This window comes from Arvicola amphibius, chromosome 2 (assembly GCF_903992535.2).
Source record: "Arvicola amphibius chromosome 2, mArvAmp1.2, whole genome shotgun sequence".
In the NCBI taxonomy this organism is placed as follows: domain Eukaryota; kingdom Metazoa; phylum Chordata; class Mammalia; order Rodentia; family Cricetidae; genus Arvicola; species Arvicola amphibius.
In genome coordinates, this window is record NC_052048.2 from 184,484,174 (window position 1) to 184,509,715 (window position 25,542).

The 25,542-nt window shown below is 39.8% G+C and overlaps 1 protein-coding gene across 1 annotated transcript in view; it reads left to right on the top strand.

Annotated features, from left to right (window-relative positions):
- Akr1d1 (aldo-keto reductase family 1 member D1) overlaps positions 1 to 15,793 on the top strand; it is a 28,128-nt gene extending 12,335 nt beyond the window's left edge. Inside the window, exons 4-9 of the mRNA XM_038317851.2 lie at positions 3,592 to 3,669; positions 8,979 to 9,101; positions 9,215 to 9,324; positions 10,118 to 10,283; positions 13,216 to 13,298; positions 15,620 to 15,793. Coding sequence (XP_038173779.1) covers positions 3,592 to 3,669; positions 8,979 to 9,101; positions 9,215 to 9,324; positions 10,118 to 10,283; positions 13,216 to 13,298; positions 15,620 to 15,662 — 603 coding nt within the window. The 3' untranslated portion in view covers positions 15,663 to 15,793. The remainder of the gene's footprint in view (positions 1 to 3,591; positions 3,670 to 8,978; positions 9,102 to 9,214; positions 9,325 to 10,117; positions 10,284 to 13,215; positions 13,299 to 15,619) is intronic.
- Positions 15,794 to 25,542: the final 9,749 nt, after the last annotated feature.

The following is a 25,542-nucleotide window of genomic DNA, read 5'->3' on the forward strand; positions in this document are numbered from 1 at the left end:
ATATCACAATGAGGTTATGGCCTACCAGCAAAGTTTCAGCACGTTTATCTCTGGCGGTGGCTCCATTGCATATTCCTCTGACTTCGCCCTTCTTCCTCCCAGCATTCAGTTCTGTCTTCCCTGCCTACCTAAGTTCTGCCCTATCAACAGGCCAAGGCAGTTTCTTTATTCATTAACCAAGAAAAGCAATACCAAGTTCTTACATCTTAAATTAACCCATTTCTATTATTCTATATTTTAGGTTCATGGCTTGTTACCTCACATCTTGCTTCCCCAGCAGCTTCTAGCATCTCCCTGACTCCACCTCCTTTTCCCCTGTCTCTCTGCTTGCATTTCCCATTGACTCCATTCTTCCTGGCTATTTGCCAAATCAGTTTCTTTATTAACCAATGGTAATAAGACATATTCACAGCATTCTAAAGGGCATCCCACATCATCACCCCTTTCCTTTCTAATTAAAAAGGAAGCTTTTAACTTTAACATAGTAAAATTTCATGTAACAAAACAGTTATCAAGCAAGAATTAAAGTAACAATATTTAGTCTATTTGTACTTGACAAAATTAAAGAAAATATTCTATTATCTATTTTATCTCTGAGTCTAAAGTTTCATATATAATTTATCTTTTATCATAGCTAAATAATAGTTAATGGTACCCACCATCTGGGATGGATCCACATAAGACCAAAGGAGCTTTTGAAGAGAGAGAGAGAGAGAGAGATCTTCAAAACCCACAAAAACTGTAATCAAGCACAGCTTCTTGGTAGCCATATTTTTTTCAGATAGGCTCTGTTTACTGGTGGCAGAGGATGTGTGACTCCTTTAAGAGATAGCTTCCTGGATCATTCTGGCAACACAGACAACTTTTTTTAAGAGGTCCTGCTATGGCGCACTTGAGTGGGGTTTGTGGGTAGCATGTTACAAGCTGCTTCGTGGTGGCATGGACCTGTTGCATCCCTAGAGTTGGAGTGGTGAGCGTGACTCCCAGAGCTGGTGGTGAACATACCTCCGCCATGCTGGGAAGCTAAATGGGGTGGAGTCAACAGCCAAAGCCACAGCATTAGTCCTAGCCATGCCCACTTAACATTTAAAATCTTTCCTGGTCAAAAAATAAATACAAATACACAATAAAGATAGATTTAGACAAAAATAAAACTCTAAACAGGTCATTGTGTGTTTTAAAAAATGTGTGTAGGCTTGAGAGAGAGAGAGAGAGAGTAAAGAGAAGGGATAGTGACAGTCATAGATTTAAAAAGTGATTTAAAGATAATAAGGTGAGGTCTTTAAAAAATAAAGCAATAAAAATTACAATAAGCTAAATAAAATGGAAAATACATAGAGTCTGGATTATGTATACTATTGTGTCTTTTTTGAATTTTTATTGTTAATGAGCTAACTGCAGAGAGGCATTTGATTGTTGGGGCTGCTAAGATAAACCAACATAAAGGTAGCTTGATTTCAAAATTTGAGTCTAAGGATATGTTTCTTTGGAAAAGAGGTTTTGCTCTTGCTTACACAGAAGGTGAGAAGCTGTGGATTCCTTCCAGGCTATTATGATTTGATCTAGCAAGACCCCCTGAGAGGCCTCCATGTGAGTGATGACCGAGGTGATCCAACATCCAGAACATCAAGTCAACAGGCTGAAACTATGTAGCCTTACTGACTACTACAGTCAAGATTTAACCATAATTCTAAATTTTCTCAGGATCTCCATAAGATTACCAATACCTCCAATCAGCAGGAAGTAGTATAGAAAACTACACCCAAATTCCCAAAATGTTGTTTATAAATATTTGTTTTCATTTAAAGGGGTCAGTTATAAATGATCATAGTCAATCTCTTTCTAAAGAGAAAAGGGGGATACAATATAAAAATGATAAAAAATATAGATTATTAAATCTATTTTAATTCAAAAAACAATTGTTAACCTCAAAATACTTTATATTGGTATGGATTTTGGTTTACTGATACAAATTTAAGGTCAATTTTGTTATACATATTTCTACTCTTGTTTAAGGTATTATGTTTTTGCAGATCATTTAAAATGGAATGTATAGTTAAAAATACAAATATAAATAGATGATAGAATACTTTAATTTTGTCAAGTACAAATAGACTAAATATTGTTACTGTAATTCTTGCTTGATAACTGTTTTGTTATATGTGATTTTACTATGTTAAAGTTAAAACTTTCCCTTTTAATTAGACAAAAAAGGGGGAGATGATGCCCTTCTCTATGCTGTGAATGTACCTTATTACCATTGGTTAATAAAGAAACTGATTTGGCCAATAGACAGGCAGAATGGAGCCAAGCAGGAAATCCAAACAGAAAGACAGGGAGAAAGGAGGCAGAGTTAGGGAGACACCAGCAGCTGCCGGGGAAGCAAGATGTAAGGTAATAAGCCATGAGTCTTTTGGTAAAATTCAGAATAATAGAAATGAATTAATTTAAGATGTAAAGGCTAGTTAATAATAAACCTGAGCTAATAGGCCAAACATTTTGTAATTAATATTAAGCCTCAGAGGGGTTATTTGGGAACTGGTGGATAAGAGAGAAACTTCTAGTTACATTTCTCCCCCCTCTGCATTCTGATTGGGTTTTTTTTTTTTTTAGAGATTAAGAACCTTGTTGCCTTAAACTTCAGATAGAATAGATTGCCAGAACACTGACACTGAACATCCTCAGGCTCAACAACCATTCTTTCCTCAATAGCACACATGGCTACTGTCAAAGACTGGGAAATTATTCTATCTTTGGAAGTAATGTGCCAACTGCACTGGACAAATGAGACTACCTGGAGAGCACCACAAAAGAGAGACTGTATTAGCTACATTATACTAATTATATGTCAAGGGCAAGAGGTCCTTGCACACACCAATAAGCACTGGAGAATCTAGGAAAGGCTCAGCATGCAGACTCATCTCTTCATGGAAAGAGATGTTTACCTGTCTTCCTCCTGGCATGCTGGGGAAGGATGTCATCTACAACCTGGTGATCCTTTGCTATCCATAGAGCTGGGCTTCACCCGTATCCCCAGAATTTATGTTTCATTTATCCCAGACCCTTCCCCCTAAATATTGTGCCTTGCTTCTGAATCAACGAAACTCATCTTTATAGAAGAAGCCAGACATTCTTCATAAAAAAACACTTCTTAAGTTTATTGCAACTTTGGACTGAGTTGTCACCAGGAAATTTTTTTCTAAAATTGTTCTGTGATTAAATATGGCTGGTGTCAGACTCCAAGAAATTTGTCTTAGCACTGGCTACGTCAGGTTGAACTGAGTTATCATTTCCCTGCCTGCTATGACACTCACAGGGACCCCCCCCACAATTATAAAATATCATATTCTGTGACCAAATAGTTATATATAATGTTATTAATAAGATATCATAATGTATACTATGTATAATATGTAAATTTCATGCAAATATATATATGTTCTATATAATATCACAATATTATATAGACATATAACATTTCTTAGGAAAGTATATAAATTAGGAAGGGCCACAGTATATTGGCATGCTGACAACCTCTTAAATTACCTATTTTTAATTCTTAGATAAAAATAAATATTTTGTATTTTACAGCCTGGAAAGGAGTTTTATCCTAAAGATGAAAACGGTCAATGGTTATACCACAAAACAGATCTGTGTGCCACTTGGGAGGTGAGTTCATTGGGCACCTACTGTAAAAGGTGGCGACCTATTGTAGAAGGCCTACATTTTTACTTCTGATTTCTATCAGTGCTGCACAAGCCCTGATAGCTAAAGCCTTTACATTCAATAATAAGTGACAGACTTTCTAGCCACACATGCAGATAGATGTAAACCTCCACGTGTAGGTGCTCTGTGTGTGTGTGGTATGTGTTGTGTGTGTGATGTGTGTGGTATATGTGGTGTATGTGGCGTGGGGTGTGTGTGGTGTGTGTGGTGTGTGTGTGCTTGCACACATATGCCGAGGAGGTTAAGGCATATTTTCTGGGACCATGTGTGTCCTGGAGAGATTGTACTCAGGCCTGGCAGCAAGTGCCTTCATCCACTGAGCCATGCCAGCACACTGTTAGTGGAGAAAAGTTCTGAATTTTTCTTCTTGAAGACAGTAATTTCCAGAAATGGGAAGAGAAATACAGAGATTGTGTTCTACTAAAATAGCACTTTAAAGCTAAATGGTATAGCGCACTAGTTTAAAACCGAGTTTTAAAAATTAATGTGATATCTAAAATAAATGAACTCAAAATAACCCATTTCCATTTCTGGAGTAGCTACTGGCTCTTTCCCTGGAAATCCAGGAGTGAAAAAATAGAGGAACATAAGAAAATTATTATGAATGCATTTAGGGAAGGGATGCACTGTGCTGGTCTGGGGATGGGTTAGTGCAGAAGCCTTGCACTGAAGCAAGCATTTCCTCCACCAGAACCTCCCCCGCCTACCCTGCCAAGAGAGTGAGGGTGGGCTGCTTTCCTGCCGCCCGGCCACCAGCTAGCTTTACACCCGAAATAATTACACAGAAACTGTATTCTTTTAAAACACTGCCTGGCCCATAGTTTCAGCCTCTTATTGGCTAATCTGTAGATAGGAGCGGCGGGGCTGCGTCCCGCCACCCGGCCGCCAGCTAGCTTTACACCCAAAATAATTACACAGAAACTTTATTCTTTTAAAACACTGCCTGGCCCATAGTTTCAGCCTCTTATTGGCTAATTCTCACATCTTCCTTTAACCCATATTTAGTAATCTGTGTAGCACCACGAGGTGTGGCTTACCAGGAGAGATCTTAACCCGCATCCATCTCGGAGAGGAGAAGCATGGAGACTCACTATGGCAACTGCCTGAAGCGTCTCCCCAACTCTACTTCCTTGTTCCCACAATTCTGTTCTGTCTACTCCACCTACCTAATTTTCTGTCTCTTAAAGGGCCAAGGCAGTTTTCTTTATTAATTAACCAATGAAAGAAACATAGACAGATAACTCTCCTCCATCAGTGAGTAAGGATCTTGTCTACTTCCTCCTAGGGGTCACAGCTAAGGGTCTAAACCACATAGCTCTCTAAAAGGTTTTTGATACCTGGAGCCTATATCCAAACAGCCAAATACTGACTTTATTGTTGTGATGAGCTTGGGCGTCTGGCACTCCTTTCTAACAGGCTGCCAGAGAAAAGAAAATGAGTTCATGACTCAAAAGTAGCAAGATGTTTGCATCAGAAGAAAACTTACGTCAGTGATATATCCCAAGATAAATGGAACAGAGAACCAAGAAGCTTTGTGTCAAAAGACATTAAAAAGAAAAATCAGCTACATGAATATCATGGAAGCAAACAAGCAAAAACACTAACAAGGAAACATTTAAAAACACACTAAGAAAAATGAGAATATATATTAGAAACAGCCAATAATTAGAAAGAGTATAAAATTTAAGTATCAGAATGAGGAAATCCCCTAGTATGAAGAAGTGCGGGGGATGTGGAGTGGAGAGAAAATACTTCAATACGAAAGGAAAGGTTAAGCGATAGAAAGAATAAAATTGAACTTCCTGGCTAAGAGGAAGTAGAATGGAAGTATTTGAAGATAAAAAGATGCTGAGTAGCAGGTCATAGTGTACAAAAGAGGAAGAAAGAAGCCTGTGCCTGCATGGTGCTGGGAATGGGTCTGGGTTCTCAAGAAAATTACCACATAATCTGAGATATTCAGCAATGCATAAAATTTTCCTTCTGCAGAGGGGTGTGCTGGTATTAAGATGTTATACCAGCTTCATCCCCAACCCAAAGGGCCCTGTACCTCATCTGATGGACTCAGTCAGGCCCAGCCTCACACTTTTATTCGATTCACTGATTTAAATCTTAGGGAGCAATTGATAAGCAGAATGCAACCTTAGACAGAATGTAATCTTTAACACATGTTTTGATTTCAGGAAAATGCTGAACTGGGAAGAGATTTTTGCTAAATGATATTTTTACGGTTGTCGTTAAAAATAGTGTTTCCCTTGTCTTACTTAACCCTCTAATAGAAAAGGCAACACATTTCTTTCATATCTCCCACATGGTTATAATGAGATCTCAGAATATCAAGAAAAATACTTAGATATAAAAAAATTAAACCTTCCAGAATATAGTAAATACAGCAGTAAACTAGAATAATAAAAAGTAATCAGTTAAAAAGAAGGCAGGAAAAAGGGGGAAATAAACAGATGAAAAAGTAAATTCCCATCTGGAAATCTTAGTGATATCAATAATCATAGAATATGTGTAGTGTAAGCTCCTCAATGAAAAGATAGAGTTTGCCAAATGCAAAATTTCAAGCCCCATTACATAGTGTATGCGTGCGTGTGTGTGTGTGTGTGTGTGTGTGTATATACATATATAGATAGAAAACATGTATATAAAACATAATTTTAAGTAAAAAAGACAGAAGTGTGTCAATAGAAAAAACTGTAGAAAAATGTATCAAGTTAACTTTAATCCAAAGAAATTTGGGTAGCTATTTTAATTTCTAAAAATAAGTTTAGGCATAATGCCTACACTTAAACAACATAAAAGAGGAAGAGGGCCATCCATGTTTATGATTAAAGATTTCAAAGACTCTTACTAATTAAGACAATAACTATACATAAAATCTGTAGGATTTATGAGATTCATGCACAACCTTATGACATAAGTTACACTCACAGAACACTCCCAACAAAATACAGTAGAGGAACAGGAGAGATGGCTCAGTAATTAAGAGCACTTGTTCCTCTTGCCAGGTTTGGACACCAGCACCCACATGGCTCTTAACAACTGTCTATAACTCCTATTCTAGAAGGTTTGATGCTCTCTTCTGGCCTCTGTGGCACTGTCCACATGCAATGCTCAAACATATATGCATCAGTATAATGATGCATCAATAAAATGAATGTGTTGAGGAATATTATTTTAACTGAACAAAAATGAGATACATTTGTTTCTGCTGCAGAATACTGCTTTTAACTGTGTAAAGGATGTGTTACATTTGTATGCTGCATTTGCTTAATTTTGTAAAGTGTTGCGCCTTCACCTTGCCTGCCTAAGACACCTGATTGGTCTAATAAAAAGCTGAATGGCCAATAGCTAGATCGGAGAAAGAGTAGGTGGAGCTGACAGAGAGAGAGAGAGAGAGAGAGAGAGAGAGAGAGAGAGAGAGAGAGAGAGAGAGAGAGAGAAAGAATGAATAAGTAGGAGAAGAAATCTAGGCTCAAGAAGAAGATAAGAAGGAGAAGAGAACATTGGAGAAGGAGCAGGACATGCCAGGGCAAGAAGCCAGGCAGCCTCCAGCCAGAAAACATGAGAAGCAGTGAAAGTAAGATATACAGAAGGAAAGAAATATAAAAAGCCCCAAGGCAAAGTGTAGATAAAGAGAAACAGGTTAACTTAAGTTAAAAGAGCTAGCCAGAAACAAGCCTAAACTAAGCCAAACATTTATAACTAATAATAAGTCTCCATATCATGGTTTGGGAGCTGGTTGGTGCCATCCCTCCCCCATTTAAAAAAAAAAACCCTGGTAGCCTGATACAAATAAGTCTTTTTTTTTAAAAAAAAAAAAAAGAACATAAAACACACACAAAACAGAACACCTTTCTAGTCCCAGTGGAACCCGACACAATGATCTGTTTTCTCATCCACAAAGCATTTCCGTGTCTTTAAGTATCCTAGTTATGCAAACTGTGTGATCTTATTAAGCTGGAATGAAATCTGAAACCAAGAACAAAAAGATGCCTGAGAAAACATCAAATATTTAGGAACAGAGGAACCCATATAAATAATTCACAAGACAAAAAGGAAATAAACCAACTATATGCAATCCATATACTAGCCTCACGCAATTAGAAATTGGATCTTTGAAAAGGTGATATTAAATATTTATATAGAAATTTGATAAAACATCCATAAACTTTCAACATTAAAAACTATAGTGTATAACTAAAAGAAATCAAAGATCTAAATGAGTGGAGACATATAACACATCTCTTAATTTTCAATATATTTTGATGTTAATTCTCTCCAAACTCATGTACAGACTCGATACAATTCTTGTGAAAAACTCACTGAAATAAAAAAACCATTGCTAAAGTTTATATGGAAATACAATATCTATAATGCCCCCAAAGAACTTAGAAAAAAAAGAAAGGGAGTAGATATGATGATGAAGCTAAACATATACGTGTGTATATATGAAATTTTCAAAGAATAATTTCTTAATGATTTTTTTGTTTCTGCATGAGCATGTGCTGTGTGAATGGGTGACTGGAGAGGCCAGAAGAGGGCTGGGGTTACAAGCAACTGTGAATTGTGTGACATGGGTTCTGGGCAGCGACTTTAGGTCTTCCAGGAGCCATCTCTCCAGCCCTATCAAAACATAAACTTAAAACTACTAACTAAAAAAGACGAGGAAGGAGTTATAATAAACAGAATTGTTACATAATCACAGAAATTGTATAGTGCTGCATTAATACAACAAACACCTCTATCCGTGGAACAGATCTGGGAATGCTGAAGTTGATCCATAAAATATGATGTCCAAGTTAGAATAGGAAGATATGGCACCTTGATGCGGGAGAGATTGCCTTGCCAAGGGTGTGCTGAAACTAGCTCACGCCAGCTTTCAGGCTCTGACCTTGCAAATCTCTTTCTAGTTCCATGGTCAGGGATGTCACTCTGCTACCTTGAATACAGCCTGGTGGTTAAAGTGACACCACAGGAATTGACAAATGCCATAAATCGGGTTGTTACTGTTTTTCCTGTCCTGGGTAGCTGGGTGTAAAGCATCTATTGGCATTCCACTGAAGGTGTTTAGATATGTGTAGGGTAAATTATTTTACTAGCATGTGCATATATTAGAATTTGTCAAAATGCATTGTCTTTTGCTTGAGTGTTTTTATGTATCTCTTTGAGAGTGGTGGGTGTGCACTGTGCACATTCCTTCTCCCTTTCTGAGAGCACCTTTGCTGACTGTTGCCATTACCCTACAGGCCCTGGAAGCTTGCAAGGATGCTGGCTTGGTGAAATCCCTTGGGGTATCTAATTTTAACCGCAGGCAGCTGGAGCTCATCTTGAACAAGCCAGGACTCAAGTACAAGCCAGTCACCAACCAGGTACAACAGAGCGGCTTTCACTGTGTGGGGAGAGGCACCCAGTAGAATTTTTAAGAACTACATTTGATCATAGGGCTTAATTTTGTTCTCTGCTCTATAATGGAACCACACAGGTGGAGTGCCACCCCTATTTCACCCAACCAAAACTCTTGAAATTTTGCCAGCAGCATGACATTGTTGTTGTCGCATATAGCCCTTTGGGAACCTGCCGGAACCCAATGTGGTAAGTAATGCTGTATTCGCTTCAAGAAGTCTTCCCTTCTATGTGGATAGGACACACAACCAGAGGGTAGCAGAGGGGTTCTGGCTCTGGGATCTTCAAGAAATGGCCTTTTCAAGCCAAGATCATGAAAACTCACCATACCTTCCCCACAGAAAGGTTACCCGTTGATCGTATTTAAACGTATGGTGTTTCCTGTTGCTGCCTGATCTGTAAGAAACTCAGTAAATGGTGAAGTGTCGTTAGACAGAGTTTCCATGACTGTGTTCTGAGAACTTGTAAGCTGTTGAATTCAGTACACAGTGGCAATACCTTTGAGGGAATCCAAGGAGCTTTAGGAAAATGTCTACCTACCCTGGTAGCAAGAGTTGAGCTACTTTCTTCTACTTCAGTCTTTTTTGCCTTTCCCTCTGTGTTTGCTTCAGACCAAGGTTCCTGTAAAACTCTTGCTCTGACATCCACACTCTGAAGAGAGAGAGCTTGGTGTTTGTTTGTGTGTGTGTGTGTGTGTGTGTGTGCGCGCGCACGCGCGCGCACGCGAGCGTGCACGCATGCATGTGCACACACACGCGCATGTATGTATAGACATATATGTGTATATTATTTGTCCTCTGCATCAGCTCACCTGCCTTTCCTGATCTTCTCATGCTAAATGCCACTCTTTGTTCCATAATTCTTTACACTGAGAGAAATTCACTATGGGTGACTTGAGTGTCCTGGCAGTGACCAAGTCACTGGGGACAATAGTAGGGTGACTGATGTACTCTACCCTCTCATCTGTTTTTTTCCCCCCAAGGGTGAATGTATCATCTCCATCCTTGTTAAATGACGAGCTTTTAAACTCACTGGGGAAAAAGCACAATAAGACAGCAGCTCAAATTGGGTTACGTTTCAACATCCAGCGAGGAGTGGTTGTGATTCCCAAAAGCTTTAATCTCAAAAGGATCAAAGAAAACTTTCAGGTAAGAGAATGACCTTTGGAAATGTGGGAAGATGGCAGCGTGTGCTCTCACTCCTGGAGAATGTTCTTGGAAAGTGTGATGACCTACATCTAGTAGTTCCTTCATATCATCTGTCTCACATTTCCCCTTCTGAGTGTCCATCACATCAAACACTCCTCTGTCTGTCTAACTCCCATCAACAGACAGACTTCTGATGTTGGAAACTTAAAGCCAATGCGGACTCATTTTCTCTGGCCATTTCCAGTGCTCTCTTTCTGTTTTCCACCAGCCTCTTATAAGGGAAATCTGCTCTCAGCTCACTGCCCCTATTACCTTAGACCCATTAAAACTGGGATTATCCCCTGTAGACTGTATGAGGCAGCTTTTCTCTGGTCACGGGGGACTTCTGCATGAGTAACTCCGGTACTTCGTTCTCGGTCCTTGTGGGTTAGAGATTTCAGACCCATTTCCTCCCATTGGCATTCTCTCCTTCTGGGAACATTTACTCTGATGGGAACCTCTATGACATTTAGGCTTTGAGAACAATGGCAAGAGTTTGTTTTGTTGGTTTCTGTTTTTGATAGGGTCACATGCAGTCCATGCTGACCTCAAACCTCTATCTACCTAAGGATGGCTTTGAACTCTTGACCTTTTACTGTCACCTTATAAGTTCTGAGATTATAGACACGGTTACTTGGCAGTTAAGAATTTAATTTCATAGTATGACGTCTCCATTCACATAAGATAATTTGTGCCATGAAATAAAAAAAAAGACCACATTGAACAAGGAAAATTGTTAGAAACAACATAGGAAGGGAGAATTTGGAAGTTTATCTTGAAGTTAAAAACCGAAATTTATAAAAATACATGGACTTATTTGATCCACAGCAAAATGTAAGTTCCAGTTGCCTACATGCACCAAATCCTAGAAGAAATGGAAACAGTGCTGGCTTTTTAAGAGATATTTGACAAATTTACGTCATGTTCAGCACAGGATCCTAGATTTCATAGACACTTTTATAGACTGATCTTAAAGAGAATACATTTCATCTGAAGGGGAATTTTAATCTTGGCTGTTATTTCCATATGTGTGTGAGGGTGTGTGTGTGTGTGTGTGTGTGTATTCGTGTGTGTGTGTGTCTGTGTATGCCATTGTAGAATTTTAAACTTGTCCTTGTCCTTATTTATATGTATCAGGGTTTTTTTGCCTGTCTGCATGTATGTATGTGTGTATGTATGTATGTATGTATGTATGTGCACTATGTACATGCCGGTGCCTGTAGAGGCCAGAAGAGGCTGTCATATCCCCTAAATTGGAATGATGGGTGGTTGTGAGCCACCATGTGGGAACTGGGACTAGAACCTGGATCCTCTGCAAGAGCAACAAGTGCTCCAAAAACCAATGAACCATCTCTCCAACCCCCTGGAACTCAATCCTTTAATTCCTTCTATTATTTTATGAACTTCAATATCTCTATAATAAATAATCAAAGAAAGGAGTTCTCTGAAAAGAATACTTGGAAATGATCCATAGAGGAGCAATTATGTAAGTGTATTTAATATATTCTGTAAAAAGTAGATGAATAAGTATGAGGTAACCTCTATATGTTTATAAAACAGATCACAAGGACCAGTAATATATAAGGAAGGTAGTTATGCTGCATTTATAAGCTGCATTTTATCCTAACATGTTTAGTACCTGGAAAGAGAACTGAAGTCGAGTAGTGAGTGAAGAGAAACCTCCCCCTTTTCAGCCCATACATGTCCATTATCTTAAGTATCTATTTACAGAGCGTAGATTTACATACTACTCACATGATTAAAAATTACAAGTTTTAAACATATTAAATATTAAAAAATTAAAGTGAAAATAAAATATTAAGTGCTAATATAGAATAATTATAGAATGAAAATATAAACAAAGTATGCAATCTAGGAAAAAATGCCAGGCAGTGGTGGTACACATCTTGGGAGGCACTTGGGAGGCAGAGGTGGGTGAAACTGTGGGTTCAAGGCCAGTTCAAGGTCTACAGAGTGAGTTCCAGGATAGCCAAGACTACACAGAGAAACTGTGTCAAAAAACAAAAAAACAAACAAAACAACAAACAAACAAACAAACAAAAAACCAAGTGAATCTCCGAGGACAGCCAGGGCTTCATTGAGAAACCCTGTCTAAACCAAAATAAAGAAATAAATAGATAAAGAAATGAATAAAGACTGACACCTAAGTCCAGTCCCCAGAGGCCACATGGTGGAAGGAGAAAACCAATTCCTGCAAGTTATCTTCTGACCTCCACATGTGAGCCTTGACACACGTGTGCCAACATAGATGCATACACACACTAAATAAATAAGTGTGAGAAATAGAGAAAGGAAATGATTGTGACAGAAACTGAAAAGAACTGTTTAGAATGACGAGAGAAGCTGAAATAATGGAGGACCTCCGTGATCCCCACACTCAGGAGGCTGAAGCAGGAGGATTGTGAGGCAGAGGCCAGCCTGAGAGACCTAGCAAGTCCCTAACCAGCTTGCAGACCCTGTCTCAAAATTATTATTATTATTATTATTATTATTATTATTAAAAGAATAAGCAAATTTAAAGACTAGGAAATACTTTTTCAGTATGTGAGACAGCAATAGTCTAGAATAAAAAACATCCAATAGTTTATGTGAAAAAAGAATTCTTCACACATGGAACAATAGGTGTTTTAAACGTACGCTGTTCAGTAAGTCTGAGTGATCCCACGCAGAACTGCCTCCAAGACAACGGTCAGAGCAGAAGGCCAAGCTGTCCCCCCATCCTCCACTCTGCTGCACCACACATGCACAACGTCAGAGGTGCTGGTTCTCCTACAGAGGGCCCCACCTGAGGGGCACCCTCGCTGTCTTCCCTCCCTGGCTCCAAGCTTGACCCATCATTACAGGGTCCTGTCTTCTCTTTCTGCCGTTTCAGATCTTTGACTTTTCTCTCACTGAAGAAGAAATGAAGGACATTGAAGCCCTGAATAAAAATGTCCGCTTTGTGGAGCTGCTCATGTAAGTGTCCCGGGACCGCTACTCGGGTAGTGCTTGTCATATGATAACCAAGAAGGCTCCTGTGCGCCCTCACCCATGCGCACAGAACACCAGGGTGAAGGATGAGCAGTGTGTTCTGAATAGTAGACATACCTGGGTTTTAGCTAAGGCATGACGTGGAAATAAGGAGAGTTAACCCTTCATGCTACACACGCTACAGCCACAACACAAATTCTGAAAGAACATTGTTTACTTCTGATGAAAAATCAAAGCTATACCCAAATTGGAGCAAATTTATTTTTAAAAAAAAATTCTGGGAGAGGCCCGCTCATATAGTGTAGAAGGAATATCAGGTTGCAAGCCCAAACCTAGAGTTTTAGTCAAATACTTTCTTGTTTGTAAGATTTAGGACTTCGGGGCTGGAAAGGTGGGTTAATGGTTAAGAACACTTGTTGCTCTTCTGAGGTCCTGGGTTCAGTTCTCAGCACCCTTAGCAGGCAGCTCACAATCACCAATAACTTCAGTTCCAAGGGATCCAAATCCCTCTCCTGGCCTGCAAAGGTACCTACATGCATATGGTGCACATAAACTTACACACACACACACACACACACACACACACACACACAAATAGAACTGAATAAATAAGCTGAGTGTAATGGCACATACCTTAAATCCCAGCCCTCAGGAGACTAAAGCAGGGGGATCTCTGTGAGTTCAAGGCTAGCTGGGTATACCTAATGAGTTCCAGGCCAGTCAGGGCTACATACTGAAGACCCTGTCTTTAAAAATAAATGCATAAATAAATAGGGGCTGGAGATATGGCTCAGTGACTAAGAGTACTGGTTGCTGTTCCAGAGGACCTGGGTTCAATCTCCAGCATCCATGTAGTGGCTTATAATCATCTGTGACTCCATTTCTCGGGTTTCTGATACCCTCTTCTGGAACTAGGCATGCACATAGTACATAGGCATAAATGAAATGAAAACACCCATACACATAAAAAATTATAAAATAAGTCTTTTAAAATGAGTTAGCTATCTAAGCTATGTCTATCCGCTACCTTATCTATGAGACTTTTGCACACCATGTAACGATGTTGTCAAGCTCAGCCAAGACACCAAAGTAACCCTCTGTTACCTAAACATTGTAGTCTTTTAAACTAAAACTGGTGTGGCTTACACACAGATAGTCAAATATGTATATGTATGCACACATTTTTTTTTTGGTTCTTCATCATTTCCCATTACTCTTTCTGATTTCTCAAATCATATTGGCTGTCACTTTCTTTATTTGGTCTTTTCCTTAGCACCCATTAAGATAATGCATAGAGTTGGAACACAATTGATCTCGCTACTTTTTATAAGTCAGAAAGTATTCTGGATGGCCTGGTATTGATTTTTTGAATGGCTGTGATAAAACAACTCCTTAATGTGAATTTCCAAGGGAGAACACTGCTTAGTCTATAAAGATACCACCCAGCCTCAAAACACAGTAAGAAAACACAAATACACATAATAGTTTGCTAGAAACTAAGCTATAAGTTAATCAATAACTCTTGAAGATAGTTAGCCTACTTAAAAATATCATTAAGTTCAAGAGAGATAATAATATGGGCTGAATCTACCATCCTATTGATTTTCTTTTACTAACAACATCGTTTGATTGACATTTGAAATAGTTAATACCAGTTTCAGCAATACTAGGGGGAATATGACTCATTTTGACAGAAAAACAATTAGAAAATCAACAAAGTGATACAAGATTAAGCTCCATTAAATTTTTAAAAATGTGCCTTTGAAAGGTTCTGGGCTATGATTTTTCTCTGATGCTATTTTGTTGACCTCTGATATTGAAGAGCCCTGTTTGTTTTACATTTTCGTGGTAGTTGCAGAGAGCTAAATCTTGCTTATGTTCCTTGACAGAAATGCACGCACTCCTGACTATTATAGGCATTCTCGCCTTTGTTATTTAAAAGGTAGGGTCATCAACATCATCATCATCATCATGTTCATTATTACAAACAGTATGAAATAGGTCCATCATCATCATTATTACAAATAGTAACACTTAGAATTTAAGTGCAGGCAGACAAGACTCTCATCTTGCTTTGTTCTGGTGAAATAATGTAGCTGCAACTAACCTTTCCTGGCCTACTGGGTGCGTGTTCACATCATGGTAAAGTGCTGCCTTAAGGGGAGATGAGAAGGAAACACAGGGAACAAAAGGTAAAGGACTAGAAACAGAAGGGGGAAGAGAATGACCGTCTCAACGGATGTTGGCAACCCAGCTCTTCCACCATTAGAGTAAATTGTCTTCTTCTTGGGGGATTGTCTTGGCAGGTGGAAGAACCATCCTGAATACCCATTTTATGAAGAATACTGAACATGGACAGTTCTTCAAAAGAGTTTTTTCCCCTCATTCAGGATCTTGAGCTGGGTAATCCTCTCCAAATATGGATATAAATGGGGTCTGGCTATCCTCAGATGAAGTTGAATAAAACACACCATGCTTAACTTTTGTGTAGTATGAACTCAAATAGGCTCTGATGAAAAAGAAAAAAAAAGATTTAAATCTGCCTGAATAGTTCTTTGAAAATGCTTTTCTAATATTTTTAGATCAATGTCTTCTAGGTTTTAATGGAGAACATTAAACTTTACTTTAAAAGTGGCATATAAGAGCAAATTCTGACTCATGAATATGAAACTATCATAGGAAGTCTGCATTGCTTAGCCTTTAGCAGGACAACAAAGAAGTTTGTGTCTGGCATTTTTCCAGGTGCTGACCATGACCTTGACCTACTAAAGGTTTGGGTCATTGGTTGTAAGATGACACACCCAAGACAGAAATCCACATGCAACTAATGATTAATGCACCTTGAGTAGAGAGAGAACTAGAAGTCTAGAAAAGTCTTAAAGAAAAAACATATAGCAGGTTGGGCGAGGGCTGTTGGGCTCTACTGGAGTGCTTACCTGGCATGTTGGAGACCCTGGTGAGGGCAGGAGTGGGAATGGTCAGCAAAGCCATAATAATTCTGGTTTCTCCTTTGTTCCCACCTAGTATGCCCATTCAGCTTTCACTATGCTTGAAGGATAGAAAGTACTGATTCTTTCTTAAATTCTTTCTAGCTCAGGGTTGTGGGGAGTTGAGATTAAGTTTCATGTAGTCCAGGTTGCCCACAGACATGCTGTGCATCCAATACTGGACTTTGATTCTGAACCCCTGGTCTCTATTACATTTTTAAGGGCCTGAGCCACCACATGACTGAAAAGTCATACTGTACTCTACTATAAATCGTTCTTGCCCATACTCATCAAGAAAACCATTATGTAAGGTGGCTAGAAACAAACAACAGATACAGATCAAACTTTTTGTCATTAAATGGCCTAAAGATTTTAAATGAATGAATTTTTAAAGGAGGAGTTGAGAAATATTAGAAGATATGGTCTTTAAAAACTACTTTTACAAGGGCTTAAGAATATATTGGAGCCGGGCGGCGGTGGCGCACGCCTTTAATCCCAGCACTCGGGAGGCAGAGGCAGGCGGATCTCTGTGAGTTGGAGGCCAGCCTGGTCTACAAGAGCTAGTTCCAGGACAGGCCCTAGAAACTACAGGGAAACCCTGTCTCAAAAAACCAAAAAAAAAAAAAAGAATATATTGGGGTAGGGCTCTGAATTTTGATGAAGTTGCAAGTTCTAAAAGAACATGAATAATTTTATTATATGTAAATTTTTGAGAAGCAAATTAAATAATTACAACTGTACCTATTTTTAATTTAACTAGAAAATATAGTATATTTGTTTATATTAGATCATTTTCAATGGGTAGAATTATTCAAATATCATATTCTTCCAATAACAATAAATAAAATTAAATGGCCCAAAGAGAAATGTTTTTGACAAATTATGAGTTTAAAAAATGTGATTTCAGCCGGGCGGTGGTGGCGCACGCCTTTAATCCCAGCACTCGGGAGGCAGAGGCAGGCGGATCTCTGTGAGTTCGAGACCAGCCTGGTCTACAAGAGCTAGTTCCAGGACAGGCTCCAAAGCCACAGAGAAACCCTGTCTCGAAAAACCAAAAAAAAAAAAATGTGATTTCATGATTCATTTTTTTCAATGTTAATGTCAACAATGCTGTTCTGTGGAAAATATTTTATCTATAAGAATTAATAAAGTATGATGATTTGCTCTACTACATGAACTCTGTTCTGTTTCTAAGGCTGAAGGAAGCATCTTCATCAAAGTAAATTGAAAAGGGCCTGAGGTTGAGTTTTTACTGTGCCTAAGTGGCTAATCAGACCAAGACTTATAGATCTCAAAGCTTGGGTGGATTTCCCTGGTTGGCAGTACTGTAGATAAATTGTCATACATGATTTCATGGGGCAATTAAGCAATATCTGTGAAATTTTACTGGAAGAAAACAATAGAAGCCTGCACCTGTCAAACTGTCTTTCAAACTGTCAGATTTCATTCCCTTTCCAAAGTCTTGTAGCCATATAATAATGCAAAAAAAATGCATTCAGTCCAACTTCGAAAACCCCTGTAGTCTCATTTAATAGTCTCAAACTTATTTAAAAGTCTAAAATTCAAAGTCTCTTCTGAGATTCATGTGATCTCTTAACTGTAATCCACTGTAAAATCAAAATCAAAAAGCAGATTATGTACTTCCAACACATAAAGGCACAGGATATACATTAACATTCCAAAACACAGGGAAGGGAGTATAGTGAGGAAACACTGGACCAAAGCAAAACTGAAAACCAGCTGGCAAACTCCAAATTCTGCATCTCCATGTCTTACATCAAAGTGCTCTTTAGATCTCTGGCTCCATTCAATTTTGTTGACAGCAACACACTGCTTTCTCTTGGGTTGGTTCCACTCCCTGTTAGCAGCTTCCCTTGGCAGATATCCCACAGCTCTGGCATCTGCAGCATCTTGGGGTCTCTAAGAAATCCAAGCTTGGGGCTGGAGAGATGGCTCAGTGGTTAAGAGCATTGCCTGCTCTTCCAAAGGTCATGAGTTCAATTCCCGGCAACCACATGGTGGCTCACAACCATCTGTAATGAGGTCTGCTGCCCTCTTCTGGTCTGCAGACACACACAGACAGAATATTGTATACATAATAAATAAATAAATAAATAAATAAATTAAAAAAAATAGAAATCCAAGCTTCAACTTCACAGCTTTACACAATGGCCTCTCTAGGCCTTCATTCAGAGATACCTGTAATGGTCTGCTGTGTCCCTTTAAGAGACAAGCCACACCCACTCCTTCCCTTGTTTGCCTAGGCAAGCTGATCTTCAGCTTCCAACCTGAGTCCTTCTTTTCCATCTCCCTCTCGAGAGGCAGTTTTTGGTCTCTTCCTTCTCCCCACTTCTCCCCACTTCTCCCCTTCCCCCCTCTCTCTGTCTCTCTCTGTCTCTCTGTCTCTTTCTGTCTCTGTCTCTGTCTCAGTCTCTCTCTCTCTCTCTCTCTCTCTCTCTCTCTCTCTCTCTCTCTCTGCTCTTCTCCCCTTCCTCCTCCATAATCCACTAAATAAATATCCAACCTCACTCTGCATGGCATGCCTATCCATGTCTCTGTCTCTCACCTGCCTGTGGCTCCTAGCCCAGGACCAGTCATCTTTGGAGACCTGCAACATGGTCTCATGGCATGCCCATCCATCTGTCTCTCCTTGTGGGATTGGCAGCCCAGTCAAGGTCTCTCACCCACCACGCAGCTCCCTGCCTGGAACTCATGGCCTGCTGCAGCAATCCCTGCCTAGGACTGGCTGTTCTCTGGACCCACTGTCTGCTGCCTGCCAACACTTTGGGAACATACAGCGTGGTCTTGGGACCCACTGCCCACTGCCTGTTGCCACCTACCACTGCTCAGGGACCTGCAGCATTTGTGCCGCTGCACCCCTTGGGGAACCTGCAGCATTTTTACTTAAACCATTACAATACTCCTGACACATGCCTGACTTAGTGGCTTTCCTTAGTTGAGGAGGCAGATTCCATAGCCCCTTTCTTTTATCCTTATCAAACCTGTCTCCTTGAAAGACCACACTTACTCCAACAAGGCCACACCTCCTAATAGTGCCATTCCCTTTGGGGGTGATTTTCTTTCAAACCATCACACCCTATAGGACCTTGAGATCAGGAGATAAGCATGTTTAATATTTATTTATTTATTTATTTATTTATTTATTTATTTATTTATTTAGTATACAATATTCTGTCTGTGTGCACGCCCGCAGGCCAGAAGAGGGCACCAGACCCCATTACAGATGGTTGTGAGCCACCATGTGGTTGCTGGGAATTGAACTCAGGACCTTTGGAAGAGCAGGCAATGCTCTTAACCTCTGAGCCATCTCTCCAGCCCCAGGAGATAAGCATTTTTAAGGCTGAGGAAATGGCTCCATTAATAAAGTGCTCGTCAGGTAAGCATGAGGACTGGAATTCAATTTCTATTACCACAGCACTATGAACCTGCAGAACAAATCCTGCTAATGGGGAAGCAAAACCAAGTGGATCCATAGGGCTGGTGGCCAGCCACTAATCTAGCTGAATTATCAAGTTCCAGATTCAGTGAGAGACCCTGCCTCAAAAATGAGGTGGAGGACTGGGGAATAGGAATCATATTTCACAATGACCTCTGACCTCCGCAATGCCCACATACATGAATGCAAATATAAACATGCACATAAAAAGACACATATTCACAAAAAATAAATAAGTAAATTAATAATAATAAATGTAAAATGTTTCCCTCAGAATTTTATCTCTGTGTATTGAGAGTCTGTATATTGTCAAAGACCAATTTTGCAAATTCATGTTTTTCTCACAATATACTACTATTTTATGGTATAGGAAAAGTGTATTTGCTCATTTATGCAACACATATGTTTTGTGTGCTTGGCTGGCTCCTTGGGCTGCCTCACTGAACACAACCAAGATCTGACTTCAGCACTTCCATTCTTACTCCTTAATGGCTGCTAATTTTCCTACACCATAGACTTTTTCTCTTTCTCTTCTTAGTCTTACAGTTTGCTATCAATTGATTTGTGGCTAATCAAGTTCTTTGTTCCTTCTTGTTTTCTTTCTGGGTTTCACCTAGAATAAATTTACAAAAGAAAAGAAAAAAAATATAACCTGTTCTGTGTTTCCATTCATTCATATTTGATTTTCTTATTTTCATATTTTTCCCCTGTTTTTCTTTGTTTATCAACAGTATCCTCACTTCTTAGGTTAAATACCCCTTTGACCAATGTTTTTAGTTTGTTTTTCTTTTTCTTCCTTAGTGATATAGACACCGAACACCGTGAATTTTTCTAAGTACTGTTGTGGTTAAGCGTTTACAAATACATTTTTTTTTTTAGTTTTATTTCTAGACATTTCCTTAACTGCTATTTTGATTAATTCTTTGATTGATAAACGTTTATTGATGGCTAGGGAGATGACTCACAGGATGGGAGCCCTTACCGCTTTTCCAGATGACACCCACATCAGATAGCTCACGACTACCTGTAAACTCCCATTCCTGCAGATCCAATGCCTCCTTCCAGCTACCTCAGGCATATGTACACGTGTGGCATAAACTTACACAGACACATACACACATACACACAATAAAAATAAAATTGTCATATTTGATAGCTATTTTCAAGCTATTTTATTTTAATTTCCAATATGAAAGCTTTATCTTCCCGAGTTCATAGTCATGCTGAGTTCAGATAACAACACGGATTAGTCTTCTTAATGTGAGATCGGGATAATTTGCAGTATGTCCTAAAGTCTTGAGCTAGATAGAGTGGACGTATTGGCATGTATTATCAGTTTTTACCTCTGAGACTGGAGAAGCCACACTGAGTGATTTTAATTCTTTCCTACCCTGTTTTTAACTAGCAGCAGTTGTGCCCTAGCCTCCCGCAGAAGGCACTGGGTAGTGTCTATGACTGCTTGTCACAACTGGGGCTGGGGGCACATACAAATGGAATGAGCACCTAGGAGGCAGAGGCAAAAGTATTGCTAAATACTGATATGGGAGGGTCTTCTGTTATGGGAGTTGATTTCATTGGTTAATAAAGAAACTGCCTGGCTCATTTGATAGGCCGGCCCTTAGGTGGGTGGAGTAGGCAGAACAGAATGCTGGGAATACTGGGAAGGGAAGTTAATAAATCGCCATGCCTCTGCTCTCTGGGTCAGACGCGATGAAGCTCTGGCCCAAGATGGACGTATGCTAGAATCTTTCCTGGTAAGGCACCACTTCGTGGTGCTACACAGATTATTAGATTTGGGTTAATCAAGGTGGGAGTAAGAGGCTGAAACTAATGGGCCAGGCAGTGTTTAAATGAATACAGTTTGCGTGCTGGGCGGGATGAAAAGCAGGCCTGCCCGCAGCTCCTCACTACAAAATACCTTCCAGTTATCAGGCAGTTCTTACAACAAAGAATTATCCAGCCCCAAATGCCAGTCAGGCAGAGGCTGCAATGCTTGCTAACACAAGCTCTTAATAGATGTTAAAATGAACTCATTCCCATGCCGTGATTTCAGCTAATTGTATGCAAGTGAACATCAGTCCACTGAGGCTCATTGCCACCGTGCTTAATGTAAAGATCCCATCTGCTGGAAAAGAATAATATCAGTGTAACACAAAGGAGCATACAAAGTGAAAGTAGGACAATTCCTTTTTTTGCAAAAAAAGGTGTGCTACGACCTAAATCTGACTGTGGAGTAGCACACTCAACCTATATAGTCTTTTTTTATCACTGATGTAGGAGGTGACTTTATCTCATCCCTTTGATGGGAACACAATTTCACATCTGAGGGGATTGGTTAATCAGTTCACAGGGGATAGAGGATGTTCAGGAAAAATGAGCACTTGTCAGACTAAACAACTCTGACGAAAGAAAGAAAGAAAGAAAGAAAGAAAGAAAGAAAGAAAGAAAGAAGAAAAGAAAAAGAAAGAAAATGAAAGAAAGAAAGAAAGAAAGAAAGAAAGAAAGAAAGAAAGGAAAACTAACATCCCTTATTGTTCATCCATGCCTCTTTGTGCCTTTTATCTTTTCTCAGGTTATTAAACTAATGGTGGGTGTGGTGGTTTGAATAGGTACGGCTCCCACAGACCTCTGTGTTTGAGTTCTGGCCCTTAGGGAGTGGCACTGCTCCAGGCACAGCTTTGTTGGAGTGGGTGTGGCCTTGTTGGAGGGAGTGTGTCACTGTGCAGGTGGGTTTTGAGGTCTCATATATGCTGAAGCCATGCCCGGTGTGATAGACAGTTGCTTCTGCTGTCTGCAGATCAAGATGTAGAACTCTCAGCTCCTTCTCCAGCACCATGTCCACCTGCATGCCACCATAAAGACAGTGGACTAAACTTCTGAAACTGTAAGCCAGCCCCACCCAATTAAATGTTTTCCTTTATAAGAGTTGCTATGGTCATGGTGTCTCTTTACAGCAACAGAAACTCTTAACTAAGACAATGGGTTTCACACATTAGTATTTGAGTTTAGAGCAGATGGATAAATAAATCCCAATAAAAATGGTAAATACAAGAAGAAAAAATTATAAAGTGTTTCCTTAGCACATTAAGACCAAATTACTGTGGTGAATAGCAGGATGCTATCAAAAGATGGGGACGGAGAATACATTAAGATGAAGATCTACTCCCCTCACTCCCACACACATATTCCTTGAAATAACTGTACAAATTAAGAAGGTCAAATCTATGTCACCTCTTGAATTAAAAAAGGGGGAGGCTGCCATTAGGAACTTTGAGGACTAAAAGAAGGAACTGAATTGGCAAAGAAATGAAAGGAAACTGTAATCTAAAATGCACACAGGAATCACTGCTGCAAATATAAGGCACAATTAGACATGTTCCAGCCTTAAAGTCGACTATAAGCACTGCTAGGGAGCTGGGGTGTAGGGTTGGCTGGTTGCCTAGCATGCATAAAGCCCCAGGTTGGATCTCAGAACTGCATAGAACAAGACATGATTGTTAGCATTCATGTGCATGTACTGGCCTGATCTTGGGGTTCTGACAGGATACTTCCTCAGCTGCAGCCACTAAAGGCATCTGACAAGCACATTTACTACATTCCCTTTTAAAAGGGTCCTGCCCACCTCCCATTTCTCACTCTCTCTCTCTCTGTTTTTCTCTGTTTCTCTCTCTGTTTCTCTCTGTGTTTCTCTCTCTCCCTTCCTCTCTCCCTCCCACCCTCCCTCCCTCTCACCCTCCCTCCCTCCCTCCCTTCCTCCCTCCCTTCCCTTCCCTTGTCTTCTGCTGTTCCTGTATCCAGAGGCTGGTCTCCCTTCTCCTCTCCCTCCTCTTTCCTACTCACTTTCCCCCATTAAAAAAACAAAACAAAACAAAAAAACCCTCTCCACCTGAACTCTGTTGCATGGTGTCTTTCTCTCTCCTGCCACTTTTCTAAAATTATAACAATGATCACACATAACTGTAATCTGAGCACTTGGGAGGTAGAGTCAGGAGGATCAGGGAGGTTGTTTTTAGCTATAAACTGAGTTTTAAACTGGTCGGTGCTACATGAGACAATGTCCTGAAAGCAAGAGAAAAGGAAGGCGTTGCTGGAGAACAGATAATTTATTAAAGAGCTGCATTCAAAACCATTTGTCCCGCCAATATTATTTCTTCACACACCAAACACACACACACACACACACACACACACACACATACAGCTCTGGGGAGTACTGGTATCCATTTGTTTTGTTCTGCAGGGTAAAAATTCCTTCCTTCTAATCAATGAGAATACTCTATCTAGGAACTGAAGAGATGACTCCGTGGTTAAGAGCACTGGTTGCTCTTTCAGAGGACCAGGTTCAATTTCCAACACCAACATGGCAGCTCACACCAATACACCTAAAATACAAGTAAGAGAATAGAATACCTGGAAAAGATAAAGTGCTAAATCTGATAGACAAACAAAACACTGGGGTAAATTTAAAGAACCACTAAATAGGGGTTGGAGAGATGCCTCAGGGGTTAAGAACACTGGCTGCTCTTCCAAAGGTCCTGAGTTCAATTCCCAGCAGCCACATGCCGGCTCACAATCATTTATAATGAGATCTGGTGCCCTTTTCTGGCATGCACACCGAATACTGTTCACATAATAAATAAACCTTAAAAAGAATCACAGGACAGAAGGAGAAAAACAACAACAAAGGGAAGCTGCAAGCATGCAATTACAGAGGGGAAGAAAGGGAGGCAATGATCATAGTCAGAAACAAGGAGATCTATCACTAAAGGGGTCCGTGGAGCTACAAAAGGACCAGTCCATTATGACTTTGTCGTGCATTTTCCTCCTAACAATGGCCTGAGGAAAGCAAAGAAACCAGTGACAGAACAAACAAACACAGGAAAGGGTTTATATTATAATCCTAACAAGATGACTCTTGGTGTAAATTAAAATATTTTAATACTCGGGAATCAGAAATTGTTGTCTTTTCCATGATTTTTATCAGTAAAACACCAATGTTGCTTTAACTATTCCGTAACAATTCCGCAGCAAATTAGCGAGTCCTCATCTTTAACAAGAAGTAAAAAAGACAACACCGAAGAACTCTGATACCCAACATAGTCCTGAGCCAAAGGAATAATCCTGGGGAGGCAGCTGGGTTCTAAAGTGCTTGCTGTGCAAGCGTGAGGACCTGGGTTCAGATCCCCATCCCCCATGTAAAGATTCCAGTACTGGAGAGGTGGAAGAGGCCAATCTCTGGAGCCCACAGGCCAGTCTGCTGACCTGACCCTGTGAACTCCGAGTGTAGAGACTTTGTTTTAGAAAATAAAGCAGAGAGCATCTAGGGAGGATGAAGATGGATGCTAAAAAGAAATCCCACACTAGCTCAGAACTGAGTATTATAAAGGGTAATTTATTTAGGGGTAGGTACACTCACAGATCACAGTTCTCTCCTCAAACCGGGAACAGCAACCGAATCCAGCATCTGGAAGAGAGAGGGAGGGAGCATGTGCTTTACATCAGTATTTAGAGTATAAGAGGCCACACCCAAGTGAGTGGGTAACTTAAAGGCTACTGACGGAAGGGTTTCCTACAGCACCTCCCCCTTTTGTTTAAATAATAGAGTTCTAAGCCTAATACAAAGTTATATACAATAAGAACAAATATCAAGTATAAAAATTACAACCAGCATAAACAATATCAAGCAAGAAACATGGGTTGAATGTTTCAATAATTAGCCTATCCTAAGGAGTCTAAATCTTGTATTATAAATAACTTGACTAAGTCATGAAAGGAAAGTAACTAT